Source organism: Carya illinoinensis, chromosome 9, assembly GCF_018687715.1.
Source record: "Carya illinoinensis cultivar Pawnee chromosome 9, C.illinoinensisPawnee_v1, whole genome shotgun sequence".
Taxonomy (NCBI): Eukaryota; Viridiplantae; Streptophyta; class Magnoliopsida; order Fagales; family Juglandaceae; genus Carya; species Carya illinoinensis.
Window position 1 is genome coordinate 410,320 of NC_056760.1, and position 25,833 is coordinate 436,152.

The 25,833-nt window shown below is 36.0% G+C and overlaps 3 protein-coding genes across 4 annotated transcripts; 1 reads left to right on the plus strand and 2 right to left on the minus strand.

The window, feature by feature from the left end:
* Positions 1 to 1,926: 1,926 nt before the first annotated feature.
* Positions 1,927 to 9,982, plus strand: LOC122277710 (WD repeat-containing protein 3). Its single transcript, XM_043087803.1, has 12 exons — positions 1,927 to 2,269; positions 2,748 to 2,963; positions 3,104 to 4,204; positions 4,852 to 4,974; positions 5,699 to 5,880; positions 6,066 to 6,297; positions 6,418 to 6,627; positions 7,057 to 7,185; positions 7,971 to 8,039; positions 8,389 to 8,511; positions 9,135 to 9,185; positions 9,291 to 9,982. Exons 1-12 carry the CDS (start codon positions 2,036 to 2,038, stop codon positions 9,432 to 9,434), a joined length of 2,814 nt encoding a protein of 937 aa, XP_042943737.1. The 5' UTR covers positions 1,927 to 2,035; the 3' UTR covers positions 9,435 to 9,982.
* A 625-nt stretch (positions 9,983 to 10,607) lies between these two features.
* Positions 10,608 to 12,651, minus strand: LOC122277712 (expansin-A4-like). Its single transcript, XM_043087806.1, has 3 exons — positions 12,183 to 12,651; positions 11,342 to 11,666; positions 10,608 to 11,221 (listed from the first exon to the last, which is right to left on the minus strand). Exons 1-3 carry the CDS (start codon positions 12,385 to 12,387, stop codon positions 10,912 to 10,914), a joined length of 840 nt encoding a protein of 279 aa, XP_042943740.1. The 5' UTR covers positions 12,388 to 12,651; the 3' UTR covers positions 10,608 to 10,911.
* A 227-nt stretch (positions 12,652 to 12,878) lies between these two features.
* LOC122277711 (protein fluG) lies at positions 12,879 to 24,931 on the minus strand. Of its 2 annotated transcripts, none has more exons than XM_043087805.1 (18): positions 24,643 to 24,931; positions 22,319 to 22,570; positions 21,270 to 21,337; positions 21,053 to 21,168; positions 20,880 to 20,985; positions 20,278 to 20,434; positions 20,084 to 20,179; positions 19,688 to 19,736; positions 19,304 to 19,566; positions 18,253 to 18,425; positions 17,480 to 17,600; positions 17,359 to 17,369; positions 17,147 to 17,276; positions 15,733 to 15,878; positions 15,267 to 15,455; positions 14,252 to 14,484; positions 14,022 to 14,164; positions 12,879 to 13,151 (listed from the first exon to the last, which is right to left on the minus strand). In XM_043087805.1, exons 1-18 carry the CDS (start codon positions 24,802 to 24,804, stop codon positions 13,089 to 13,091), a joined length of 2,478 nt encoding a protein of 825 aa, XP_042943739.1. In that variant the 5' UTR covers positions 24,805 to 24,931; the 3' UTR covers positions 12,879 to 13,088. The 2 variants fall into 2 exon arrangements, with proteins under 2 accessions (XP_042943739.1, XP_042943738.1); XM_043087804.1 differs by having other exon boundaries at positions 17,359 to 17,411; positions 24,643 to 24,930.
* Between the last annotated feature and the right edge of the window lie 902 nt (positions 24,932 to 25,833).

Here is a 25,833-nt window from a genome sequence, read left to right on the forward strand (position 1 = left end):
TACTGAAATATATATATATATATATCATGATGATGATGATGAGTTCCACCAAAATATTCCAACTTCAACATTGATATAATTTGTGTCGATGCATCACGTGCCGTGTTTGTGTGAAGCCAGCTGAAACATAAAAATCTTCCACTTACTTGCAGCCTCATCTTAAAATCGACAGACAGTACTACTGCTCATAGTTATATATCTGTAAGTGTATATATATATATATATAAGACGTCACATTATTAGTACGTAGTAGTATTTATTTTCCACTACTCATAAATTATATATATATATATATATAAAGTGATCAGAAAGTTATCGGCTTTCATCTTTCCGGACCAGAGAACGCACGACGGACGTACGTGCATTACTCTTATGCAATTAAAGTAGTCATATATACCATCGATCATGATCTCCCGATCAAACCGTAACTTTTATTTAAAAAAAAAAAATGTTTAATAAATAGTCATCGATCGTGATGATCAAGATTCAAGAGTTTTAACTTAAATTACATATCTCGATTATAATATAAAAATGAGGTCGGTTGGCTTTTACTACATCGATCATCTATCTCTTTATTAATTCGTACGCGTGAAAATTATATCAACTTACGTTCAGCAATGAAGAAACGAGCAACTATATATGAAGTAGAAAGGGCAGTGGTAGTGCTGGCTAGGTTGATGCATATTGTAAATCTGGTTAATGACAGCAATAATTAATTTAATTTAGTACTGCATGGATCATGACGCATGAACAATTAGGTAGCTGCTGCGTATAATAATAAATTAATGGAGATCGATCGAGGTGGGTAGGCCTCACTAATTACGTTCTTTTTAAGATTTTTAATTAACGGTCAATTTAAATATTTTATTCGTACAACTTAGATAAAAAGGTGAAAAAAAGTAAGATTAGGTCATCGAACCCCAATGAATATTAATTAATATTATATTGTCTCGTTGAACTTCAACTACCCAAAATGATAAAGACTTTGGAATAGTTTAAATAATAATAATAATAATTATTTATATATGCACACATCAATCCCAATATCTAAACACAAAAACAATGAAGTTTAATCATATGCAAATTAACAAATGTAAACAAAAACAAAGAAGTTGACATGCGTCCCAACGCCAACGGGCTTTCTATATATAATATATAGAGTATGGATTGAGAGGATAGTACTGGTGGGCTTTGATTTCAGGCCAAGGCCTATCTTTGTTTGAGATCTCAATTCTTTACTTGCTGGACCATTTTCATGGTTGTATTTTTACATTTCAGGCCTAGCCCTGCTTTGGATAGATATATATACACTTTAATTCATATCATTTCAATATTAAAATATAACGGATATAAATATTTTTTAATTTATGTAATCATTATAATATTTTTAACAAATTATTAAATTTATTTATTTGCTCTTTCTTATTAACTTTAAATAAATTACGTAATCCTTTTTTCACTGGATTTTTTTTTTTTTATATTGTATTGCTATAATCTTAACTCCAATATGCATCATATATTATAATTCAATTACACAACAAAAATAATAGGACAGCAAGGAACATATATACTACATAATGATACATGCTCATCTATATAGAATTATGAATTAGTTCTTATACTTGCAAGTTGGTGTGTTGGACACACTTTGCATGTTGTTGACGCATTGTGTTACAAATTAAAATTAATTTTAAACTTATATTACAAATAAAAACTATGTGGAGTGTGCATTTTTCATACTAATTTGTAAATATAGATTTTCATTACTAATAATATAAAAATGATTATATTACTTTTGATTGGACCAACCTTGAATTTTCAATAAGCATTCATCATTAATTATTTAATATTTATCTATTATTCGAAGAATCAAACGAAGGAAAAAAAAGAAAATAAAATAAAAGAAAAGGGGAGGCTTACGCCTTACGCCCCCGTCATCGCTAGGCGGCTGGGCCCTAAGCCCCTTCAACTCTTAAACCCTAAAAACCTCCCAAAGCAATCAAGCAAGCAAAGCAGCTGCCAGGCCAGCTCCGCCATGGTGAAGGCTTACCTTCGGTACGAGCCCGCAGCGGCCTTCGGAGTCATTGTCTCCGTGGAGTCCAACATCATTTACGACAGCTCCGGAAAATACCTCCTAGCTCCGGCGCTCGAGAAGGTTGGCGTCTGGCACGTGCGCCAGGGCCTTTGTACCAAATATCTTGCTCCTTCGCCGGCCTCTCGCGGCCCCTCTCTTGCCGTCACCTCCATTGCCTCTTCCCCTTCCTCAATGGTGACAACTTTTTGCTATTTTCTTTTCCCTTGCGTTGTGTTTGGTTCACGCGAAAGTGAGGCGAAGAAAACCAAACTTGAGAGAGAAAATCCGACCGAGAGGAAATCTAGCGCTCCGTATTCGGTGCCTCTAGAATGTGAAAAAATATCACCTTTGGGTGTCCATGCTTCAGTTTTGTAGGGTTTAAAGTGCTGAAAAACTTCGTCTTTTTTAATAATTTTGGTGTATATTTCCTTTTCCAGATTTTTGTTTATAATAACTTAGGTTTTTAACATCTAAATGTATGTTTCAATTTATTGGTAATTAATGTGTTGCGGAAAGGTAGTAGCCAACACGAGAATGTGGGGTACTGAAACAGCTAAATCCTGTGCTTTTATTGTTCTCTATTCCCAGAAGACGGTCTCCCCCACCATTCCCTACTTCTCAATTTACGATTTTACGTGTGTTGTTGATACATGAGAGAGAGTTTTAATTGCAGATCGCCAGTGGCTATGCAGATGGCAGCATAAGAATTTGGGATAGCGAAAAAGGAACCTGTGAGACCACATTAAATGGACATAAAGGGGCTGTGACTGTACTTCGATACAATAAGCTTGGATCCTTGCTTGCTTCTGGAAGCAGGGATAATGATATAATACTATGGGATGTGGTTGGCGAGACTGGCCTGTATCGCCTTCGCGGGCATCGTGATCAGGTTTGTCAATACAGCTTTTGTATTGCATACATTCAAACTGTTACTGGGCTTAGCTTGGCTCATCCATTCTGATTTTCTTACTTTATATATCTTGCACTCCTTAAATTATGATTATTGTTTATTTGCTTCATTTATTGTAGGTCACTGACCTTGTTTTCTTAGATTCTGGTAAGAAACTTGTTAGTTCCTCCAAAGACAAATTCTTGAGAGTATGGGATCTTGAAACTCAACACTGTATGCAAATAGTTAGTGGCCATCACAGTGAAATATGGTCCATAGACATTGATCCAGAGGAAAGATTTCTGGTCAGTGGGTCTGCAGATGTAGAACTCCGATGTTACGCCCTCAAGCATGACTTGGTAGATGGACAATATGTATCTTGGATAAATGGAGATTCATCCACTCAAAACAAATGGGAGGTTTTGAAGCTGTTTGGTGAAATTCAGCGACAAAGCAAAGATAGAGTCTCAACTGTGAAATTCAACAAATCAGGGAATTTGCTTGCCTGTCAAGTTGCAGGAAAGACAGTCGAGATATTCAGCATACTGGATGAGGTCAAAGCAAAGCGTAAAGCAAAACGGAGGCTTCATCGGAAGAAAGAAAAAGAAGCTGCAAAAGGGGCAGCTGAGGTTATGGAAAATGGGGACACAAATCATGGCACCGGAGAGGACGGAAATATCCCATTGGTTACTGCCACTGATGTTTTTAAGCTTCTTCATATTGTGCGGGCTAGCAAAAAAATATGTTCCATTTCTTTCTGTCCAATGACTCCAAAGAACTTTCTGGCCACTCTGGCATTGTCTTTGAACAACAATATATTGGAATTTTATTCCATTGATAACAGTGGTGCCACAAAATCACTTTCTTTTGAGCTCCAAGGACACCGTTCTGATGTCAGAAGTGTAACCCTTAGTTCAGACAACTCTCTTTTGATGTCAACTAGTCACAATGCAGTAAAAATTTGGAATCCAAGTACTGGTTCTTGCCTTCGAACTGTTGACTCTGGGTACGGACTATGTGGTTTAATTATTCCTCAGAACAAGTATGCACTTGTTGGAACTAAAGAAGGAACTCTTGAAATTATTGACATGGGAAGTGGAACTTGTCTTGAAGCAGTGGAAGCTCATGGTGGCTCTGTTCGGTCAATTGCAGCACTTCCCAATGAAAATGGTTTTGTCACAGGCAGTGCTGATCATGATGTCAAGTTCTGGGAATACCGGATTAAGCAGCAATCTGGTCAAGTATGTTCTTCACACTTCACATTTGTAAGATTTGTATTGTACCTATGCTATAGGATATGTTTCAAAGTTTGTTTCCACGTTGAAACGATTTTTTATGAGCTTATAACCTTTTTTAAGCTTAATGGATTCCACTAATGATATGTGAACTTGAGTTATCTTCTCTGGATGATTGTAAATAATTGGGAATTTCAACTAAGGATATAAATTATCTCTAGGGTGGACAAAATTCAGATATAATTGTTGTTTCACACTTTGAAGTGTCAATATGTGGCATTTTCTTTTTTGGTTTAAGGCTTAAATTGCATGAGCATGTGGAATTTAAAATGGATGGCTCATTTGGTGAAATGCTAATTTGGATAAGCCCCCCCCCCCCCCCCCCCCCTTCTCTCTCTCTCTCTCTCATTTTTTTTTAATATCTAATCTTTTTAGTCTGTTTGTTTCCCTTTTCATAGTTGTTTCCAAAAGTGGCCCAAAATTACATTCTCGTGGGCTTTGACCCATGATTATCGCAGCCTGTGGATGTTTATATGTTAGTTAGAGATTTGTGTTTCGCTTGTATACACTTTGTGTAATTGGGCTATGCCTATTTTTTTTGTCAATAAAATTTTCAATTACCTATATAAAAAAGAGCTCTTTGTGCTTTGCAGGATACTAAACACCTAACAGTTTCAAATGTGAGGACTTTGAAGATGAATGATGATGTTCTTGCGGTTGCAGTAAGCCCTGATGCCAAGTATATTGCTGTTGCACTGTTGGATTGTACGGTGAAGGTCTGATCAGCTCAACTCTATACATTCTCATTGTTTTAGATTGATGTGTTCCATGTAGAAGATTCCTACTAAGTTGATAATTGAGGGATCATTGTAGTTTTGAAATTTGATTCCACAAGAATTTTGGATGATTTGAATTGTTATATTCATCCAATTCTTTTTTCCTTGGATGCATAACTGTTTTGTCTCCTGTTATTTTTTTTTAAACAATTATTTAGAGATAATATCTTGTTATTGTAGGTGGACCTTCTATGTATTCTTGTGCCTTTTTAATGCGTAATATGACAATTATATTAAATACAGGGATAGCACAAACAATGGGGGAGGGAAAATGTCTTTTTTTACTGCCTGTGTACCTGGGCTCTGCCTATTTCTATGAATATAATATCTTTGATTACCTATCAAAAAAAATATATATATGGGTAATATGACAGTTATATTAAATAAAAGGGTAGTAAAACAATAGGGGAGGAAAACCCCAACAAACATCCCAAACAAGTTAGTACATAGTTTAAAAACAATAAAACACAAATTGGGAAATGGCTCCAATTAAATTGGGCTGTCCCATGTTCCTTGGCTTTGTGCCAAGAAAGTGTCACCACATGGCTGATTTTGTTTTTATAAGTTACCACATGGGTGAATTTTAACGCAATCCAAAGTTGGACTTCAATTTGCTTTTGTGTCAGTTATGTCATTCTGATTCTGTTACCTATGCCTTTTGCAGGTTTTCTTTGTGGATTCACTTAAATTTTTTCTTTCCTTATATGGTCACAAGCTACCTGTGCTATGTATGGATATTTCATCTGATGGCGATTTGATTGTGACTGGCTCTGCTGACAAAAATTTAAAGATCTGGGGCTTGGATTTTGGTGACTGCCATAAGTCCATTTTTGCTCATGCTGATAGGTACCGCATATTGATAAGACTTAAATTTGATGGATGTTGAGCGTTGAATAAGAATGTTTACACCCTCGAAAAATAATCTTAAGTTATTGGAATTTGAGAGTTCCTTATGTCAGTCTCCCACCTGATATTTCTTTTAGAGTTAGCAAATCTTTTTAAACAATTCTGATAATCTATTTTGGTGGCAGTGTTATGGGAGTGCAATTTGTGCACAATACTCATTACATGTTTAGTGTGGGGAAAGACCGCTTAGTAAAATACTGGGATGCTGATAAATTTGAGTTGCTTTTAACACTTGAGGGACATCATGCTGATGTTTGGTGCCTTGCAGTCAGCAACCGTGGTGATTTCATTATCACTGGATCTCACGACCGATCCATACGTCGTTGGGATCGTACTGAAGAACCATTTTTCATTGAGGTTTTTTACTTCCATGCTAATATTGTTTAATCAAAAGAAAGAATAGAAACCTTAATTCAGATATATATGGATCTTTGTGATTAATGTTTAACCAAGTAAAGGTGCCTTTTGAATTTGCAGGAGGAGAAAGAAAAAAGGTTGGAAGAGATGTTCGAATCTGATCTTGACAATGCATTTGGAAACAGGTATGCAACCAAAGAAGAAGTCCCTGAGGAGGGTGCTGTGGCCTTAGCAGGGAAGAAGACTCAGGAAACCCTTACAGCAACCGACTTAATTATTGATGCACTAGACTTAGCAGAGGTAGAACTGAAGCGTATTGCTGAACATGAGGTGATTAATTTTTCCCATTATTGTTCCACTCTGGTTGGTATGATGTGTCCATATGCCCATTAATTACCATTGGTTGGATGGCAAAAGGAAATTTTGTGGTGGGTTTACTTGTGTTTAGGTGAGCAAAAGGTGATTTGGGACCCACATGGAAAAAGTACACTAAGTGGAAGTCCCAATTCAGTGCTCTTGCTAAAATTGCTTTTAATTTCAAACTATATGGGGGAGTTGTAACAAAAATTATTCACAAATTTTTGGAACCTTTCCTGGATATTAAACCAACCCACATGCCCCCCTCCCCCTTCTTTCCCTTCATCCATTTTGTGTAGAAGGGATCTGTCATACTAATGACTTTGTCTATGGAATATCTATGACATGATTTTGGGTTCATTCTTATATTAATTTTGATTTGGTTGGCTTTGTAACTTTCAGGATGAGAGAAACAGGGGGAAAGTTACTGAATTCCAACCAAATGTCATCATGCTTGGGCACTCGCCATCTGATTATGTTCTCCGTGCACTTTCTAATGTTCACACCAATGATCTAGAGCAGACGTTGCTGGTAAAGTGTGCTGCAATATTATCCTGAACTAAGTAGCAAGTACATGTAAATCAGTTGTACTAAAGCACTTCCCATTTCATGTGAAAGGGATCTACTAAATTTAAAAGAAATTTCCCTGGATGAGCACTCGTAACCTTAAATATTTGATAGCTAAATTTCTTTTGCCAGGGTGACTTTTAATCATTGTCCATCTGAGTGCTTTGTCGTTTTATCTTAGTACAATGAAGCATGCAGCAGAGTATGGTTGAACCATGATTCTTCCTGTCCAACTCTGGATCTCCTTGTTGGGAAGAATCAACTTATTCATGCTTGTTTTGCCCTGTTCTATGTGTTAGGGATTGCTCACTGATGCCTTGCCTTAGGAACACTTCCGATCACTTTTGCTTATGTATTGTTTTAGTGTCACATATTTTTCAGCTTGTAAAAGCTAACATATATCCTTTGTATACTTCTTGTGTACTTGAGCTATGTCTATTCGTGATAATAAAACTCTTATTAATTATCAAAAAAAAAAAAAAAGCTAACATAAATTTTTTTCAAAGACAATTGTTATGTTAAAAAATTAGTAGTAAATGATCCGCTCTTTTCTAATCCCACAAAGTACTGTTTTAGAAGTTGAAATAATGGCCCTGTTAAGTGGACAGTTTACTGATACTTTGTATACCTTGTCTTACTAGGTATTATTAGTATTAATGCATGGTTACGCTTGGTTTGGTTAGGGCTCTCCCCTTTTTCATCTAGTCAGTAACATATGGAGTTTGACTGACAGTATCTTTCCTGTGCAGGCTTTACCGTTCTCTGATGCTTTGAAGCTTATATCTTACTTGAAGGATTGGACTTCAAATCCCGATAAGGTAGACGTTTCTGCCAAATCAGGTTGCAAAAACATTGGCATGCTTGGAGATAAATATGTTGCAAATGCCTGTGATTTACCAATTAACAGTGTTCTATAATTATCATCCCTTTTTTTGTTTTTGTAGTCTATCTTTTCATTGTTTATTTTAAGGTGTATGTATTTTCAATTCTAGAACCATTTATGTCACATCATCTTTTTGTAATATGTCCTTTTAAATCTTTCCCATGGGAAAGGTTCTGTTTCTCTGTTTTGTTCTCTAACCTGGAATATTAGAAGGAGTAGGCTCTATTATAAGTATTCAAATTGTAACAGCTGTTGGAGTCATACTAGTTGCATTGTGTTTGCAGGTTGAGCTCATTTGCAGGGTCGCTACAGTGCTGTTGCAGACACATCATAATCAGTTGGTTACTACCCCTGCTGCCAGACCCGTGCTTACAGTTCTTAAGAGCATTCTTTATGCAAGAGTCAAGGTAATCATAGGCTTTAGTTTTGCACTTAGAGAAGAAAGTATTTTGAATCTCATCATCAATAATTTCTTTAGCAAGGTCAAGACACGTAGAATAGGAAACTTTCCTTTTCACGCCCATAAAAGTTTATCCATCTAAATGGTACCTTAGAGAAAGGTCCCACTAAGAAGATTTCTAAGGAAACCAACAATTTCATCTTTTACCCAAGAAAGTGTCCACCCTAGAACCGTCCCTACAAAAGTGACCATTTAGTTTCTCCCTTGGCAACTCTTCAACATTGGTACCTCTGTAACCTGCTGATCCGTGTCAAATTTTATCTTATCAACTCTTCATCTAATCCTCATATACTCATTTTTGCTTGTCAAGGGGCATATGATGAGACAGTAATGCATGTTAATAATTACTCTTGTATGTATAATAATACCTTCTTCTTCTTCTTTTTTTTTTTTTTTTTTTTTTTTTAATCTAAGGTGAAAATCCGGCATACATGATGTAGGAACTTGGATCTTGCCTTTTTAATTTTTTGTTTTTTGCATATGTATTAATTTGTGTTATCCACGATAAGAAGAAAAACAGGAGAAAGTTAGGATGCTTTCTTGACAACATGATGGTTTAATTTGTGTCAGGAATGCAAAGACACACTTGGTTTCAACCTTGCTGCTATGGATCATATAAAGGTGCGATTAATTCATAATCTCTCTCCTATTGTATTCAAAATATGCTATTTGGCCAGAAATAAATAAATGAATGATATGAGGTGATTTTTGTATTTGTTATTCCAGCAACTAATGGCTTCAAGATCCGATGCACCATTTCGAGATGCAAAATCAAAGTTACTAGAAATACGTGCACAACATTCAAAACGTTTAGATGCAAGGTTAGAGACAAAAGAAGAAAAGCGGAAAAAGAAGAAACAGAAGAAATGAAGTGATATGCATGCTTGGACATGAATTTTAGGGTGAGACAGTGTTCCTGATACTTTTAGAGAGGAACATATCAAGCTCGGGCGCATATGACTTTGTGAAAGCAATGCTAGCTGGAATTAAAGTTATTGGTTAATTGAAGGCTTGGATTACTATACATTCAAAAGAAATTCCATATTTTGCACACAAGTGAGGTAAGAAAAACTGGACCAAGCATATCCTAAGGTCAATCTGGCAAACAACTCGAGATATCTTTTTTTCATGCAAATCAAGGCGGGTGGTTTTTACCTCCGTAATTTAAAGAGGGCTGTTTGCTCAGAAGTTTTGTTGCTGTCACATGAGGAATTTGAATGACTTGTTGGTTTTTGGTTTTATTTTTGGCGGTGACCTACTGTTTCTTAACAGAACTTACAAGAAACAGTCTTGGCTTCTTCAAAACACACTTATACCGTGGATATTCTGTATTGGAGAGGCATTTATAAATTCTGATCCGAAAATGCACTTCTTTTTCTGTATCAGTAATAATTAGTATGATAAAATAGTTTCTGCAATGTAAATTGAACACTTTTAGGTGCAGTACTTGTGCCAAATTCGATATGTATCTCATTTATGACCAAACCAAAAGAAGGGCCCAGAGTCCAAACATCAGGAGCTTCTTAGATTCCGTGTTTTTAAGTTTGAACCCATGACTTTTAAGGTTTAGAAAAAGGATACATTTCCTAGGCCCATTGCGATAAAATGAGAAACAAGGTACAGGCTGCGATAAAGAATGAACCGTTCTACTGTACCGAACGAAATGAAGGCCTTCCATAAGTTTTGAACATTTTAATATTTTTTTTTTTTGCGCCATCATCTAAATTAATTTCATAATTTGAAGTCTTAGAACTATTTTATTGTGGATCATTTTGTTTTTTAATTACTTCTTACTCACTTTAATGGCTAGTTACATTTTTTAATTGCTATCAAAAGAAAGACTCAATTTCCGTGGGAGGCAGTGAATGGAATGTGGTAGTAGCTATTGAAGAAAGGAAATTGCTTATGCCACAGATGATCGTTATTATTATTATTTTCACTTTATAGTTAAGTAAATATTTTTTCATGAATTTATAATTTTTTATTTATTTTTTAAATCTTTTTAATGAATTTAAAAATATAATGAAAAAAAGAAGAAGAAGATAAAATTAAACTTGTCTATAAGGTGGACTCCTTCTGTGGGAGTAGCACCGTCCATTGCTAGCCGTCCTTTTCAAAGTGATATACATGACAACAACATACATACAATATGTGGTCTCAAAGACTGATCAAGTTAAAGCAAGCAAGAAGATTGAGCTGCAGATCATCTAGACAAGAGTAGTAGCATGTAGCTAGCTAGCTAGCTAGCGATTGAGATCATTAGGAGAGGAGAGGAGGTTTAATATATAATCAATAGAGTTATATATATATATATATATATATGAATGCACGCTTGCATGGTAGCTAGCTACCTGAAGTTTTTGCCTTCGAAAGTCTGACCGAACTGCCATGTCTTGGGGGCAATGTGCCAAGAGGTCGAGTATCTACCATCACTTGCTCTAACCCTGAAGGTGAGTGATTCCCCTACCATCATTGCATCGGTTTGCCACTTCTGTCCCCAACCCCGTTTCATTAATGTCCATTTAAGCTTCTTGCTACCCTTCACTTGCAAGCTCGACACATCTCCAGCACCCCCCACATTCCATACTAATACTTGGTTGAAATATGGATTCCCCGTTATGGTGAAACGAATGCCTCCTTGCTTCCGGCATGGAACCCTGCACATATATATATATATATATATATATATTAGTATATTTAATTGTGAAATAGAAACCGATCGATGAACAAGATCATTTTGAAGCAAGCTGGTAGCTAGGAATATTTAATTAATTAACCTGCGGTATTGGACAGGAATGATGCCAGCCGTGTAAGACTGCACAATCTTGAGGAAAGCAGGCTTTGCAAGATCAAAATGCTCACGAGGAGGGTTGCACCAGCCTCCATTGTCATTTGCTTGATAGTAGTTAGGAGGGCAGTGGTTGGTGGCAGTGACGAAGAGAGAAGGGCGACCTAGATTGCACCATTGAGGGTCATTCCAACATTTTATTTCATAACAAGCTCCGCATGTCTGACCATTATTGAACAGAACTGAGCTTAGTGCTGCTGTACTGTCGAGCCCATACCCTTCTTTCACCACGTCTTCGTATCCACAAGCTCCCCCTATTTACACATGCATACATACATGTATATATGTTCACAAACGTACGAGTAGTTGCATCTTAAATTTTCCCAATTACCTAAGCGAGCACATGTACAACTACGTACTGATAAATATATATGCATATATTTTGCATGAATCGATGATCTGCGTAATATTTGCATATTTAGGCATGCACCAGGCAGCAGGCAAAGGGAAAAATAGAAAACAATATCAATCTTATTAACTTGCAGCTTGCTAGTTAGAATTTCCAGGCCTGACAGTACCTCTCTGCATTTGTGTTGTTCATCCTAAAAAAATGATGTCGGGAGAAAAAATTTCTCATGGGCCAGAAACTATTTTATAAGAAACAGAAGAAATTAGCTAGAATTGTCTTATTCTTGCTTCTTATCCAAAACAAAGAATCTAAAAAAATATTTTGTTTTTATTTTTTTTTTTCCATAAAAGGAAAATCAAGCAATGATAAATAAGTCTCATAACAAAATAAAAGAAAGGGTGGGTATTAATAATGGTGATACCGAATGTTCCCGAGCCGCCTTCGTAGAAGGTTGCACTAGCCTGCTTCCAGGGGCCGGGCTTGAACTTGGGCCTATGGTGCTTGAGCAAAGTCGCTCGCTCTGCATGGTGATGATGACCTCCCCTTTTCCATGCATTGGCATTATGAGGCAGTACTGCAATTAGCAGCAACAATGAAACCGCGAGGGCTTGTAATGGCGAAGCCATGGGGACAAAAACTGAGTGGGGCGATGGGAAGGTTTTTATGGGGAAGAGAGCGATGGGCGATGGCGTTTCCTACTTCTTTCTCTTATATAGCTTTTCCTTTTCCTTTTTTATATTTTTTCCAATTTCACTATAGAGGTGGCCTGTATATATGGTACTAGATTTAACTTCAGTTCGTTATACCCAATTTGGTTAATTATATTTTGAAAGGGTGCTATTTTTATGATGCAGTTATAAGGTGGTGGTGCTTGTCCTTTCCCACTCTGCCTAACCACATTGAATAATAAAAAAGGAAAACTTTTGTTATCTTTGTAACCTCTCTTGCAATAGCCCCATGTTCTTTTTTTTTTTTTTTTGGAAATGTAGGATCCATTTTCCTTCATGGCAGCCATAACGAATGAGACGTTTTCCTTCAAGATGCATGCTATAATATCTATCAAACTAAATTGGTTGATTTTCCAATTTACATGACATTAATGCGACTGGTCTGCACGTTTATAGAGAGAACCAAATTATTTATCTATCGATTTGTTTGTTCCAACACGAGACGAGGGACCAACTAAAGCAGGAAAAAAAAAAAAGTTTATTCCATGCTATTTTGTTTCTCTAATAAGCAGCAAAGAGAATACAAAGTTCACAGAGAAGGGATTGTCCACATGTTTCCAACTATAGACCAACCTGACCAGAACCAGCAAATAATCAGATTAATATCGGTGTAGAAGTTGCTTGTATGCATCCTTATGCTGCGAGTAATAATCAATCTCCGCCTGCAAACAAGAAATCACACAGCATTGTAATTTGCATTCAAAACTGAAGAAAAAAAAAACCTTTTAATAATGGTTCAATAACAGCATTTTATAACTCATCCTGTAATTTGTCAGGTATAAATTTTGCTATCTGGGAGAGTAAGGACTTAAAAGTGTGCTCTATACCTTTGATGCGTCAGCTGAGCCTATATTTGACATTTCCTAATTCATATTTGCGATTAATTGATAAGCGAAGTACAAGGCATCTGTGCATGCTATTGAATCACAAGATGCCTGAGCATGCTCTGCTATGTTCTACAGCATGGAACAAAGAAATCTTTATATTTTTCAGTCAAGAAAGATGTTTTGGAATATTGAAGATTCGTTGACAAAAGTTAAGTTACTCAGGCAACTTTGGAATTTCTTTTTTGTGAATAAACTCAGGCATCTTTGAAAAATTAAGGCAAGTTATACAGAATATGTCCATATCTGGGTGGTCTATGTTTTGGAACGCTTTATGCCATTTGATATTAACAAACTTACTTTTATTCTTATTGTGGTTTTTATTCCCTTAACCACCAATATATTATATAGGAGTTTGGGTAGTGACAAAGTTAAGCCTTGTTTGGTTACACAATTCAAATAAGATGTTTTATTAAAAGTTGAATAAAATATTGTTATAATATAATTTTTTAATTTTAGTTTTATTTTGAGATTTGAAAAAATTGAATTGTTTATTATATTTTGTGTAAGAATTTGAAAAAGTTATAATGATTTATGAGATGAGATGAGATGAGATAGTTTAGTTTTGTGTAACCAAACCAGTCCCTAGGAACCGACAGCCAATGAATTCTACAAGCTCACCATTCATAAGGCCTATTTGGTACATACCTTGCGAATTCCTTTTATGGCAACCAAAAGCTTTTCACCAATTAGATCTTCGAAGACACTATCTTTCTGAAGAGCTTCTAACGATTCAGAAAGTGATTTTGGCAATCTATGAAGTTTATCAGCAAGGCTATGAGGATTTGTATCTGTTTCATAAACAAACGTCATCATGCACCTCCATAACTAAAAAAAAAAATGTTCAACCTGTCATGTGTCAGAGACCACAATCTTACCAATGGGCTCAGGAAGAGAAAGATGCCTCCGAAGACCATCAATGCCAGCAGCAACTATAGCAGCCAATCCCAAGTGTGGATTTGCACACCCATCAAATGATTTAATTTCAAAGTTGCTGACCAGACCATCTGAAATTCCAGGTGGGCATGCAGTTCTCAGTGGAGCTTCTCTGTTTTCTTTTCCCCAGCACTGGTATGCTCCACTCCATGTATTTGGTACTATTCGATCATAACTGCAGGCTAATGACAGTTAAAAAAGCAGAAAACAGCCCATATGAAGCAAAATTCTAACCATACTACCAACATATAAAGAACAAAATTACACCTGACAATACTACTTTCCTACTAAGTTTTACATCCCACGCAAACTTTTATTGTATAAATATCTACATTACAAATTTGTTTCACCATACACAAAAAGTTCACAAAACAGAAAATTCGGAACTTCAATCCTGGCAAAGACAGCCCCCAAAATGTTGAACTTTTGATGAGGCTTTAGGAATTTTATAAATAAGAAAAAAAGGAAGGAAAAAATAAAACAATTAAATGCACTTGAGCATTAGGCATGCAGCAACACATGTGGCCTTGCATGTGCACCCACCTCCCACATGAGCGCGCACATTCACACGTGCATAGGGAGAGAGAAAGAGAGACTATGAAAAGATAAAGAAGACGAATAAGAATATCTTTTGACCGGAACATTATTTGGATAATTGACCCACATTTCTCAATTTAAAGATGCTTTGAGGTAATCTATTCACTGTACTTACAAAGGGTAATAAAAAAGAATTGCGAAATTTGACAAGTATTATGGAAATTTGACAAGCTGTATCTGCTGTGGTGGAAGTACAACGGATTCAGAGTAAAAACTAACTTCATAAATGCTTCTCTTTTAGAACGGGATGAAAGTGCTCAGCTTGGTAGGTATATGCCAATAATAGATTGCAAATACAACGTCAGAGACAATAATAAGAACTAAATCAAATTGTACAATATCATGTGAAAAATAAATTACCTATTTGGAACAGGCGCTGTAAATGCCAAAATTGCAGGAAGATGATGTAAAACCCCTGCCATGAACTCCTCCCCAACAGTGGACATTCCAAATCGAGATGTTCCACCTGATGCCATAAAAACATTCTCTCCACTCTGATACAAACTGATATGCACATGGGATCCTGAACCAATGTCATCTAAAGCATACCTGGCCATTAAGTAGAGTCAACCATGTTATGCAGTGAAATTTACTACATTGCGAAACATTAAGAAGAAAATGCTACAAACATAAAAGGCATTAAAATATTCTTCACTTGTATTGAGCATTAGATGTCACAGCATAAAAAATTGTGTCCCACATTAAGTCTGTCGATTGGATGTGGAGTCACTAGTGGCTAGCCTTTCCCCCCCAAGTTTTGAAATCAGGAACCATTTAAAATTCTCTCTTATTGTATGAAAGAAAATAACTATTATTTGGCACCTACTTCGGCATGAAAGTTGCCAGTAGTCCATGTTTCCTTGCTATAGCCCTAATAACCTCACGGGTGAAAACCAAGTGGTCAGCAGCATAAATACAAGTGGTGTGCCCTAGAGCCATCTCAAATTGACCATTCCCAGACTCTGCATGGACCTATAAAATACGACAAGAGTTAACAAAGGCAAGGCAATTAATACTTGAATTACAAGAACCCTCAACAATGGAACATACAGGAACAGACAGCAAGGCATTGCAGTCACCTCTATTAAGAATTAAGCAGGGTTTTGCAAACAAACAGATATATGGCTTCATTAATGAATCAAACAAAGTGAAAATGTGGAAAGTGACTGATGAATGTTCAATCAAAATCACCGAGATAGAAAATCAAAAACCTGGGAAGAAGTCCTGCAGACAGAGGGCATGCCAGCCTCTGCTGAACAATCCATTTTGGTCTCGTCCATAATGGCTAAGTTTGGAAATGGGGGAAGCAGACTCAAAAAATTTTATCAGTCATTAATCTTGGCTTTGAGTTCAGACAAGTTGGGAGGACGTATAAAAACTATAAAATATTTGCTACATGAAGACTAATATAATAGAGTGGAAATCTTGACAGTATCGGCACAAATAGTGTTGGATTCTTTTTAACAAAAGATCGTCACAGTTCACTTCCCCATGCCAAAGAACAAATGAAATTAGACAGATAAAAGAACATAGGGTTTCTTCCAGTTCTGATGTCAACAGAAAAACAATGGGTACGCTTAGGTTTAGAGGTAGTAAAAGTAAACAAATGATGAAAGCTAAAAAAAAAAAAAAAAGGAGATCTCGAGCAAAGCCATTATCACAAATCATTTGTAAAATTCTGCTTGACAACACAGATGCATTTAACAAATATGGTTATGTTTCATTCCTCATGCAAAATATCTTCAGGGACTAAGGCTGCAATTTCGATAGATTGGGCCAGTTTGGAAGCCTAATGGCTATCTGCTGAATAGATTACTCAAGTATGACCTCTCTGCAGGTATAGAAAGAAGGTTAATCCGTAGTTTCCTTGCTGTTTTACAAGATTTACATCCTCTTTTTACTTCTATTTCAATGTCCATCTATCAAACACTTCACTGAGGCAGGCTTAATAGACTCAGGATTCAGTAGAAAATGACTTGCCAATTCCTAGACCGGCAATAGACAGAGAGTGAAAAGATCCGGCATGCAAATGCCACACACTGAATTTTGCAGAAATTTTGAGTTTCTTTGGAAAGTAGTGGCATCGCAGGGTTAAATCAGGAAGTAATATGCAAAATATCTTTCCTCTAAAGATGGAAACAGAGATTAACAAAATCAGTGCAATCAAGCATCTCCAACAGAAAACTGCTTTAAAATTAAGCAAATAAGCATAAATGAACGTTATGAGTTAACTTTTGTACCTGTTCCACTGGAATATTCAGGGTATCAAGAGCAGCAATAATTTCACGAAATAAGGGGGAAACAGCATCAAATGCTGATGTAGAGCAGTAAGCTGTTGAGTCTATTGGCACCCATTCTTCTTTCCCTTCCCTGCAAAAGTTTTAAATAACATTAATTGTTCTGACAAGATACACAAATAACGAAATGACCTAGCGATCATAGGTTGACATACCTTAGTACACCCTTCAAGAGAAAAAATTCATTCTCAAACCCTGCATTCATTTCCTGGACACAGCATTTGAAAATTAAACATCAAACCAGATTGCAATTAACATAGTAATTATCCTCCATACCAAGTTAAATTCATCTTTTAGAAATTTTGAAACCCTTCGCAGGGCCTCTCTTGGGCAATATTCCCATGCTTCACCAGGTTTAAGATGCATGTCAGCCAAAACCATTTCCTCGTGTTCTTTCCTGTTGAAGAAGAGAGTGATTTGCTGAGTCAGATATGATGCAAATAAAACATAGTTTACTGATAAATAATTCTACGTTCCTCAGATGCTCTCTTAGCAGAAACACCAAATAAATTGAGTGCACAGTAGTAGGTCTATTTTTGCATAGCCCAATTACTGGGCATAAATACCAGCAAAAAAATAAATAAATAAAGTGAAACAAAGAAGGTCATTAACATGAACCTAATTAGTCATACTCTGGTTGAAATGGGGAAAAGAAAAAATAAAAGAAAAAATATTGAACCAGATGTTACATAGAGGTCAACAGAGAGAGAGAGAGAGAGAGAGAGAGAGAGAGAGATGTTTCCAGAACCTTTAATGAGAAGTTTGAAAATAAAGTTTTTAAAATTATTAAGGATAAAATCCATCCACACTATTGGGTTTTGCACACTTCATTAAAGATCAAAATGAAGTCCAGATTATCATACATCCTAATTATTTTGGGGAGAAAAATGTAGGGGATTTGCAATCTCCATTTTCACCCCCCCAATATTTGAAGGAGATGAGGGATTTGGGAAATCTAATTTACATGCTGCTACCCATGAATTTCAAAATGGACACAGAGGAAAACATTATGCAAAATGGACCAGCAGCTTCTCGAAGATATTTAGTACCATGGTATCCTGCACTTGGTTGACAAATCAGGAATTAGTCTGATCTCACCAACTCCAGTTAGATTGGTCTCATCTGCTGGACCATCAGCAAAAGAAGTCATGCCCATCGATGCAAATGTCAAACCGATACCATTCTTTCTAACAATATTGTTGAAGCGCTTCCCTGGAACAACCTGAAACAATGACAACAAACTGGTAAAAAAAAAAAAAAATCAAACTAGATAGACTTTATCAGCATTATCCAAATCCAAAATAGTTATATACAAGCCCCAAAAACAGATGGAAGTTTGTACTATACTACGATGATTTTCCTTAAATATCAACAATGTGACTCTGGATCTAAGTAACGGACGGTATCATGCTGGAGACATTGTGTTACACATCTGAACTTCTTGCACAAAAAACAATCTGAAACAAAATACATTGCAAAATCTATACAAAAAACCCTTACAGCTTAATTTTGGAAGGCTAATAGGTTAATCCTAGATCATTGTCTATGAAAAGTGAATGTATTTTCCTAGTTTTCCCTAATCTGATTACCATAATCGAATTATGCAATCACGACAAGGCAAAAGAAGAAAGCATAAGAGAGAAAACAAATGCATTATAAAAATAAATACACAGTATGACACATCATGCTGCTAATTAATGTCATGACATGAGTTTACAAGCCACAAAGGTGTTGCTAGTTACTTCCATAAAAAAACAAACACATAGCATGATGCATGCCGCTAGCATAATTAGGAAAACGGGTTTAATTTATCTTTTTCTCTGTCCCAAACAATATAAAGGAAGCCACCCTGCTTCATATTGTGGAAGACAGTACTCATCAACAAAACATGAATAATGTCACCCTTTAACATAACGAGTTTTGAGACCCTATGACAATTTCCATCTTTTCTGTCTGTAATGGACAAAAAACCTAAGTCATTCTTTCCTAGTTGACAGACCTATTTTGTGCTCCTGTATCAACTTCTAAATATATTCCTATGCTTGTCTCAGACATTGACAATCACGTCCCAAATCACATCAAAGGAAAAAAAGTACTCACACGACATCTTTGCTGCCCAGAACCATCAACCCATATAATGCGAACAAGTGAGTCATCATTATCTGATGCATTTGTCTTCGTCTCCACAGAGTAAGGAGTTAATTTATTCGTTAAACCATAAGATAAATTGATCTTGTAAAACTGAATTGCATTTTGTGCAAAGATGTCCTTAGCAGCTTCAACAGCTTCGGGAATTGAGAGATCACCATCAATGCATGCATCACATAGAACAGAAAAGACAACTTCACGTGCTTTCTTTGCACCTGTAAGAATGAAAATTGGTTGTTTGAAGTAAGCGCCGTTAGCATCTGATATGATTTGATGTTAAAAAATTTCATTTTGATCATGGATAAATTGGTATCAAACATATTCGCTTTAACGAACCTAAGTAAAAAGTTTCAGGAAACGCATAGCCGTCAGAACTGAACATCACCTGCAAAATCATTTATGATTAGCACCAACTGTTATTAGTACAAACCAAAAACAAAAAGGTGTATATACATAAGGAAAACCACTGTCGTCTTCCTAAGCATTAGGATGCTTGTTCTGTAAACATGCATGCATTTCGCAACCAAGTAGTCAGTGAGCGAGTCTATTGATTAGAAAGGAAGGGGAGAAGGAGGGGAGGGGAGGGAATAGTGGAAAGTTAGGAAGTGTAAAGAAGCTCCTCTCACAAAGTAGATGTGGAGACTAATTTAGCAAGAAAATGTCAAAATATCCTTTGTCTTTTCTATACTAAACTTCTGAATAAGTCTTATTTAGACTTTCCCATGGTATCACCTTCTTTAGTGGAGCTAGCTCCAAAAGCTCTTTGGTGGAAGATATCATTCCGTGGACACTGAGCTTGGGAACTGCCAACCCAAAGTCAAGGAACACCTGAAAGTGATGGAATTGCATTGATTGTAAGAGTAACTTCCAAGTTTATTATCAAAAGTACATGTCCAAAAGTTTGATTCACTGATACAAAATTTGACCTGGGGATAAACAGAGGCCAGATATGATGCTTCCTTTGAAAATGGGTAGGATGCATGCAAAAGTACTAAACGGCACTTAGAAAATCTCTTGTCCTCAAGAAGGGTCCGGAGATGAAGGGGATTTGACAGCCGCATATCCAAATCCTTGTCTCCAAAACTAGTTGTAGGAAAAAAGGGAAAAAAAAAAATTATTAGTAGGAAAAATAACAGTGTAAGAATATACAGACTGCTCTAGTACTTTTTTCTGGTAGCTGAGAAAAGGACAAGCAACAACAGCATAGAATCTTAGAAGTTGCTTGGTTTTCCAGAAGTGGACCAGACTTGGTCCACCTCCCTGGCCTTTATGTTGTGGAAACCCAAACATAAGATAAAATTAAGTCCAGTGTGTTTCAGGTATGTTTTTTATTTGACTTGAGAAAGCCCTTCCCTATCTCTAGAAATTTGAAAGCAAGCAACTCATCCCCAGCTGTAAGTAGGATTCCCAATAAACCCCTTTCAAAGATCCACCCAGATTCCAAGTTTTCATTTCTTGCTCCTCTCTTCTCAGCCATCACTAAGAGCATAATGTTAAGCAATTTATCATTTTGAAGACTTTTTGTTACCCTGTGTGTATCTGCATCGGCAAGTCAAAGCATAGAGCAACCTCCAAAGCACGTGTAAAGACATAATCAATAAAGCTCTTGTTCGTAATGCGGGTAGGCTTTCCAGCTGGAAAGATAAATCGGTTAGTATACCTTGCAGTGTACACTGCAAAAACTCATTCTACAACCCATACCTGTTAAAATTTCAGAAAGACCTTCTTCAGCATCTATTTTTGTGACATTTGTATTTATCTCTAAGCCACTGCGGTATGCAGCTATGCTTTTTAAGCCATATATCTGGTTAGCAACTGTGATAGAGTTGATAAGGAAATCAACTGAAACATGCTTCTCTTTTTAGTATTTGTAAGGACAACAGAATAGCGGAAAATTCATAGCAAGCTGAAAGGATATGACTTCAACTTTCCCAGATAAGTTTCGGTGAAAAGATCCAATGTCCAAGTTGATCCATCTGGCAACTCCTAGGGAACACGAAAAAAAAGTAAAATACAAATGAAAGATATAAATTACAACGTGAAAATTACATGGATCTCTTCCTTAAAAGAACAAAGAGATCACGAGAGCAGAGAGTAAGGGATGCTTTTGTTTTTGTTTTTTTATAAGGGATGCTAAGTCAATAATACCCAAATAATAATGAAACGAGAGAGCAATAGCTGATGAATGGAGTACAGATATATGTTCAACAAACTTTTTCTGATAGGTAAATATATGTGCAAGAAACTAAACTGAGTTCTCAAAAACTCACCCTGGAGATAAAAAGATACTGCATCGCTTACATCTAGACTAGAAAAAAGAAAAAGAAAAAAAGCCTATGCAGGTCATCGATATCTCATTGACATAGGCATGGAAGCATAATAAAAAATGTACAAGAAACAGAAAGAAGTACTCTGAAAGAAAGGTACAAGAAAATTACGGGGACACTATGAGTGAAATGAAAAAAGTAGAAATATAATCATAAAGCATATTTTGAAAGGTAAAAATTATAACTGCTTCTGTTTAGATTGACATTAAGCTTTCAAAAGAAGTTGCAGAAATAACCAATAGCCAATTCTCTAGTTCCAGCAATGATACTTACGGAACAAACATACACATGCAACAGAGAGTTGATAACTACAGATGCATCAAGTTTCATAAAAATGAAAACTGAATAATATTTTGGCCTCCCCATAAGCAAATAAATTGTTTTCATAGAACAAGCATATTCTCCCCCTTTTTTGGGGGGATGGAGTTGGACATCAGGATGAAAAGTACAACCAGCTGAAGAATAAGATAAAGCCTTACAACAAATAATATCTTCAGCATTGTTTAATCATTTGACTAAAACAAAGAGGATGATAAAAAGAACATCATATGCATGCATTACAAATGGTATGAAATGCTCAAAGTTTTTCTAGTACCATAAAATGCAAGTAAGAAAAGTGAAAATTATAAATGTATATTACTTCATCAAGAATCTTCTCAGCCAGACGTTCAATTCTCAGTATTCTACCGACAACTTGAGCGAAACTTTTATGCCACTCTATGTCATGTTTTTTGTTAAACTCTATTCCATCATCTATGAGTATGGAAGAGATTTTTGCAGCTTTGAAGCATGTTGAGCTAATGGTCTGTAATCCAGAGAGTCTACGAAATTCTTCCACCCCATGCAAGGACAATTGACATCCATATAAGTCAGCAAGATGCCTTAAATTTCTCTGCCACACACAAAGCAATGCAGTCAGAAAGGAAGCCCTTGAATTATTTTTTTCAAGTCCTCAACTACCATGCAGCTACAAAGTCATAGCAGCATATATTACTAAATTTAAGTCAGATGAAAGATAATGCAGCATACTCTGCTTTGAAGCACAGGCATTAAAAGTGCTTTTGCACCCAAGAACGAGCCCAGGACATATCATGTGAAATCAACACGTTATTTTACCGCTAATGAGATGTTTGGAAATAATTTTCATTCCATCCCATCTCATCTCATCTAATTTATTTCTCAAATATTACTCAAACACTTTCAAACTAATCATTACAACTTTTCTAAACTTTCAAACAAAAAATAATTTAACTTTTTCAAATCCCAAAACAAAAATAATATGAAAAGTTTATATTTTAACAATATTTTAACTTTATAAATATTTTTTAATCATCATTGTTTCTCTCCGTTCCCAAAACCCAAAAATATTTAACTCAAAATATCTCATTATTATTCACAAACCATCTTACCAAACCATCTTACCAATATTAATAAAATTCTCATCTTATCTCATTCTCCAACATCCCCCAAGGCCCTAAAGGCACTAATGCCGGTTTGTCCCAAGAACACCCAGGTCACCGCATGCATTCATTATTGATACTGAATTTGAATAGCAACTTCAATTTCAGACAAATTTATACGGTACAGACACATCGCATATATTTCCCATATACACAACATCTTGCAATCTTGTTTTCATGACTACAGAAATACGGAAGTACCCTAACACGCATAAGTGACGGGCAGTTCATAACTTCATAAACCCAAATTCTTTGTAAGCTTAGAGACTCCTTGTTTGTTTAATCAAAACTAAAAATCTCATCTCATCTCATCTCATGTCAATTCATCATTACAATTTTTTCAAATCTCAATATAAAATATAATAAACAATCTAACTTTTTCAAATCTTAATATAAAATTAATATTTAAAAATTATATTATAACAATATTTTATTAATCACTATTCAAAACATCTGTAAGCTTTTTATCAGCTTTTTATCTAAGCTTAAAAAGCTTAGAGACTTAATTAATGCACATTGTAACTCTTTTTATTTTTGGAACTGTTAGAGATACAAAGGAATCATACACACTTACACACTAATATGGCACACTGTCAATATACCACGTATCATTTTTTTTCCTTCTCTTTTTCCCCCTTCTTTCCGTACGTTTCCCCTTTTGCGCGGGGAGAGGGCACGGGCGAGGGGGAGGGAAAAAAAAAGGAGAGGCGAGACAAAGAGGTAGTCCCTGACCATGAGGTGGTCCTCTAGCACCATGGCTGGCGTGGGGAGGGGGCACGGGGAGTGGGCAAGGGGCGGGCACGGGGGAGGGTGAGGGGGAGAAAAAAAGAGAGAAAAAATATAAAGAGACACGTGAGACATCGGTAGTGTGCTACGTGAGTGTGTGGATCCGTGGGATCCCTTTGTTTTTATAGTATTTTCCTTTTATTTTTCTAAGGCTGCCGCTAATAATAATTGATTCCGAAAATAAAACATCACAAAAGGTTATGAGAAATGCTCGGGATTTCAATTGTATTTTTTTATTTTATTTAATGATTAAAAAAGTAATTTTAAATGATATTATGAATTTTTTTGAAAATTAATATATTTAAGAATATCAAAAAAATGAAGGAAAAAGAAAAAAAAAAAATTTAGCCTTTCTCGATAGATCCTCGGGGATGTAGCAACTCTCAAAGGTTATTGTATTGGAAAGCTATTAAATACACTTTCCAGAGAGAAGCCATTGTCATGCTGTCCTCTACTGACGTCATTTACCTGTTTACTTTTACCTTTCTTTCTTTCCATTCGAATTTTAGCTTAAAAAAATTCCTTGGAAAGAGGCTATCGAAGAGTGCAAAAAGAACTATAAACAAAAATGAAATATGGCGTTGATTTCAAATAGTGAAATATAAGTTAGAAACAGGGGATATATCATTTTGAATCGAGATTGAGTCGTTTAATAAACAGTGACCGAGACCCAGTTCTCACTTTGTAAACAGTGTCGGAGTAGAGTAAAGGAGAATACCTTGAAGGAGAGAGAGTGGGGAGCGTAGGACAAGGCGTCGCCGTCGGCTTCGGAGAAGCAATGGATGAAAGGAAAGGTGGAATCGAGAGCGACGATGTTGTGGGCATGGGCGTCCACTGCTTCTACTTCCTCTATTGCTTCTCTCAGCTCTGTGAAATCCATTTCTCTCTCTCTCTCAAGACGGTGGCTGTCCCAATAGCACTGATGAAGGATAGCGTTGAACTTTGAACACTGTAGCCTGTGGCCACGACCATTTTATAGGTGTTGACCTCTCTAGTAGCATTAACAGTAGAAAAAAGAAAAAGAAAAAAAAATTACTGAAGTCCGTCACCGATAATTTCAGTTTCAAATTAGATACATATCGCATTGATTTGAAATTTCTAGGTTCTCAGCCGTTAAATGGTGAGAATTATTATACATTGAGCAAATCAATGTTGATAGCTCCTGATACTAAGAATAAGGTCATGTTTGGTTGTGTCCTGAGATGTATTTACATGTAAAGTGATTTCAACCAATTTCAAAATCAATCATTGATAGTATTTATTATTTTTTTTTAATTTTTATAAAAAAATTAAACTCATTTCAATCTACTTCAAACATTTAAATATATATATCTCAACCTACTTATATTTAAATACATCTAATTGAGACTAATAAAATACTATTATTAATTTATTTACGTATTGTAATATATAGTTGTCAATACATTTATATGATACGTACCATTTAATTTGCTATATGTTCTCTTGAAGTGATTAGTATATGGATGGTGGACAAGTGGCAAGATCTGGACCGTTCAAGATAAGTCTATTAAGCTGCCGGATCACGTGAGTCAGCCTGTGCATCCTTCCAGAAGGTCTGAGAGCTGAGCCGCTGGATCATTACACGTGTTGACATCTCTTGTAAACTATATATACTTAACGATACGGTGTAAACCTAATTCGATTTGATTCATTGTGTACTAAGCGGCTGTTTTGAGAGACAGAGAGCTCGGGAGAGAAAACAGAGAGGGATTTTAGGGTTTTTCATGGTTTCCTTGTAGAGAGAAGAAATCTGAGTGATTTCTGGTGTTTTCTAAGAGAGATCTTGTTACTCTAAATGTACTGAGGCTTCTTTGTGAAGTATTGATCATCAATAAAGAGCTCTAAGGCCCATTCCTGCCGTGGACGTAGACCATTAGGATCGAACCAC

What these genes read in the sequence shown, in the direction of transcription:
- LOC122277710 (XM_043087803.1), top strand. Translation starts at nt 2,036, where the DNA reads ATGGTGAAGGCTTACCTTCGGTACGAGCCCGCAGCGGCCTTCGGAGTC. An exon ending in GGACTTCAAATCCCGATAAG is followed by an intron (nt 8,040 to 8,388) that starts GTAGACGTTTCT and finishes TTGTGTTTGCAG; the next exon opens with GTTGAGCTCATTTGCAGGGT. An exon ending in CTGCTATGGATCATATAAAG is followed by an intron (nt 9,186 to 9,290) that starts GTGCGATTAATT and finishes TTGTTATTCCAG; the next exon opens with CAACTAATGGCTTCAAGATC.
- LOC122277712 (XM_043087806.1), bottom strand. Translation starts at nt 12,387, where the DNA reads ATGGCTTCGCCATTACAAGCCCTCGCGGTTTCATTGTTGCTGCTAATT. An exon ending in AGGCGGCTCGGGAACATTCG is followed by an intron (nt 11,667 to 12,182) that starts GTATCACCATTA and finishes ATGTGTAAATAG; the next exon opens with GGGGAGCTTGTGGATACGAA. An exon ending in ATTCCTGTCCAATACCGCAG is followed by an intron (nt 11,222 to 11,341) that starts GTTAATTAATTA and finishes ATATATGTGCAG; the next exon opens with GGTTCCATGCCGGAAGCAAG.
- LOC122277711 (XM_043087804.1), bottom strand. Translation starts at nt 24,804, where the DNA reads ATGGATTTCACAGAGCTGAGAGAAGCAATAGAGGAAGTAGAAGCAGTG. An exon ending in TCTTTCTGAAATTTTAACAG is followed by an intron (nt 20,986 to 21,052) that starts GTATGGGTTGTA and finishes TTATCTTTCCAG; the next exon opens with CTGGAAAGCCTACCCGCATT. An exon ending in ACCAAGTGCAGGATACCATG is followed by an intron (nt 17,601 to 18,252) that starts GTACTAAATATC and finishes CTTCTTCAACAG; the next exon opens with GAAAGAACACGAGGAAATGG.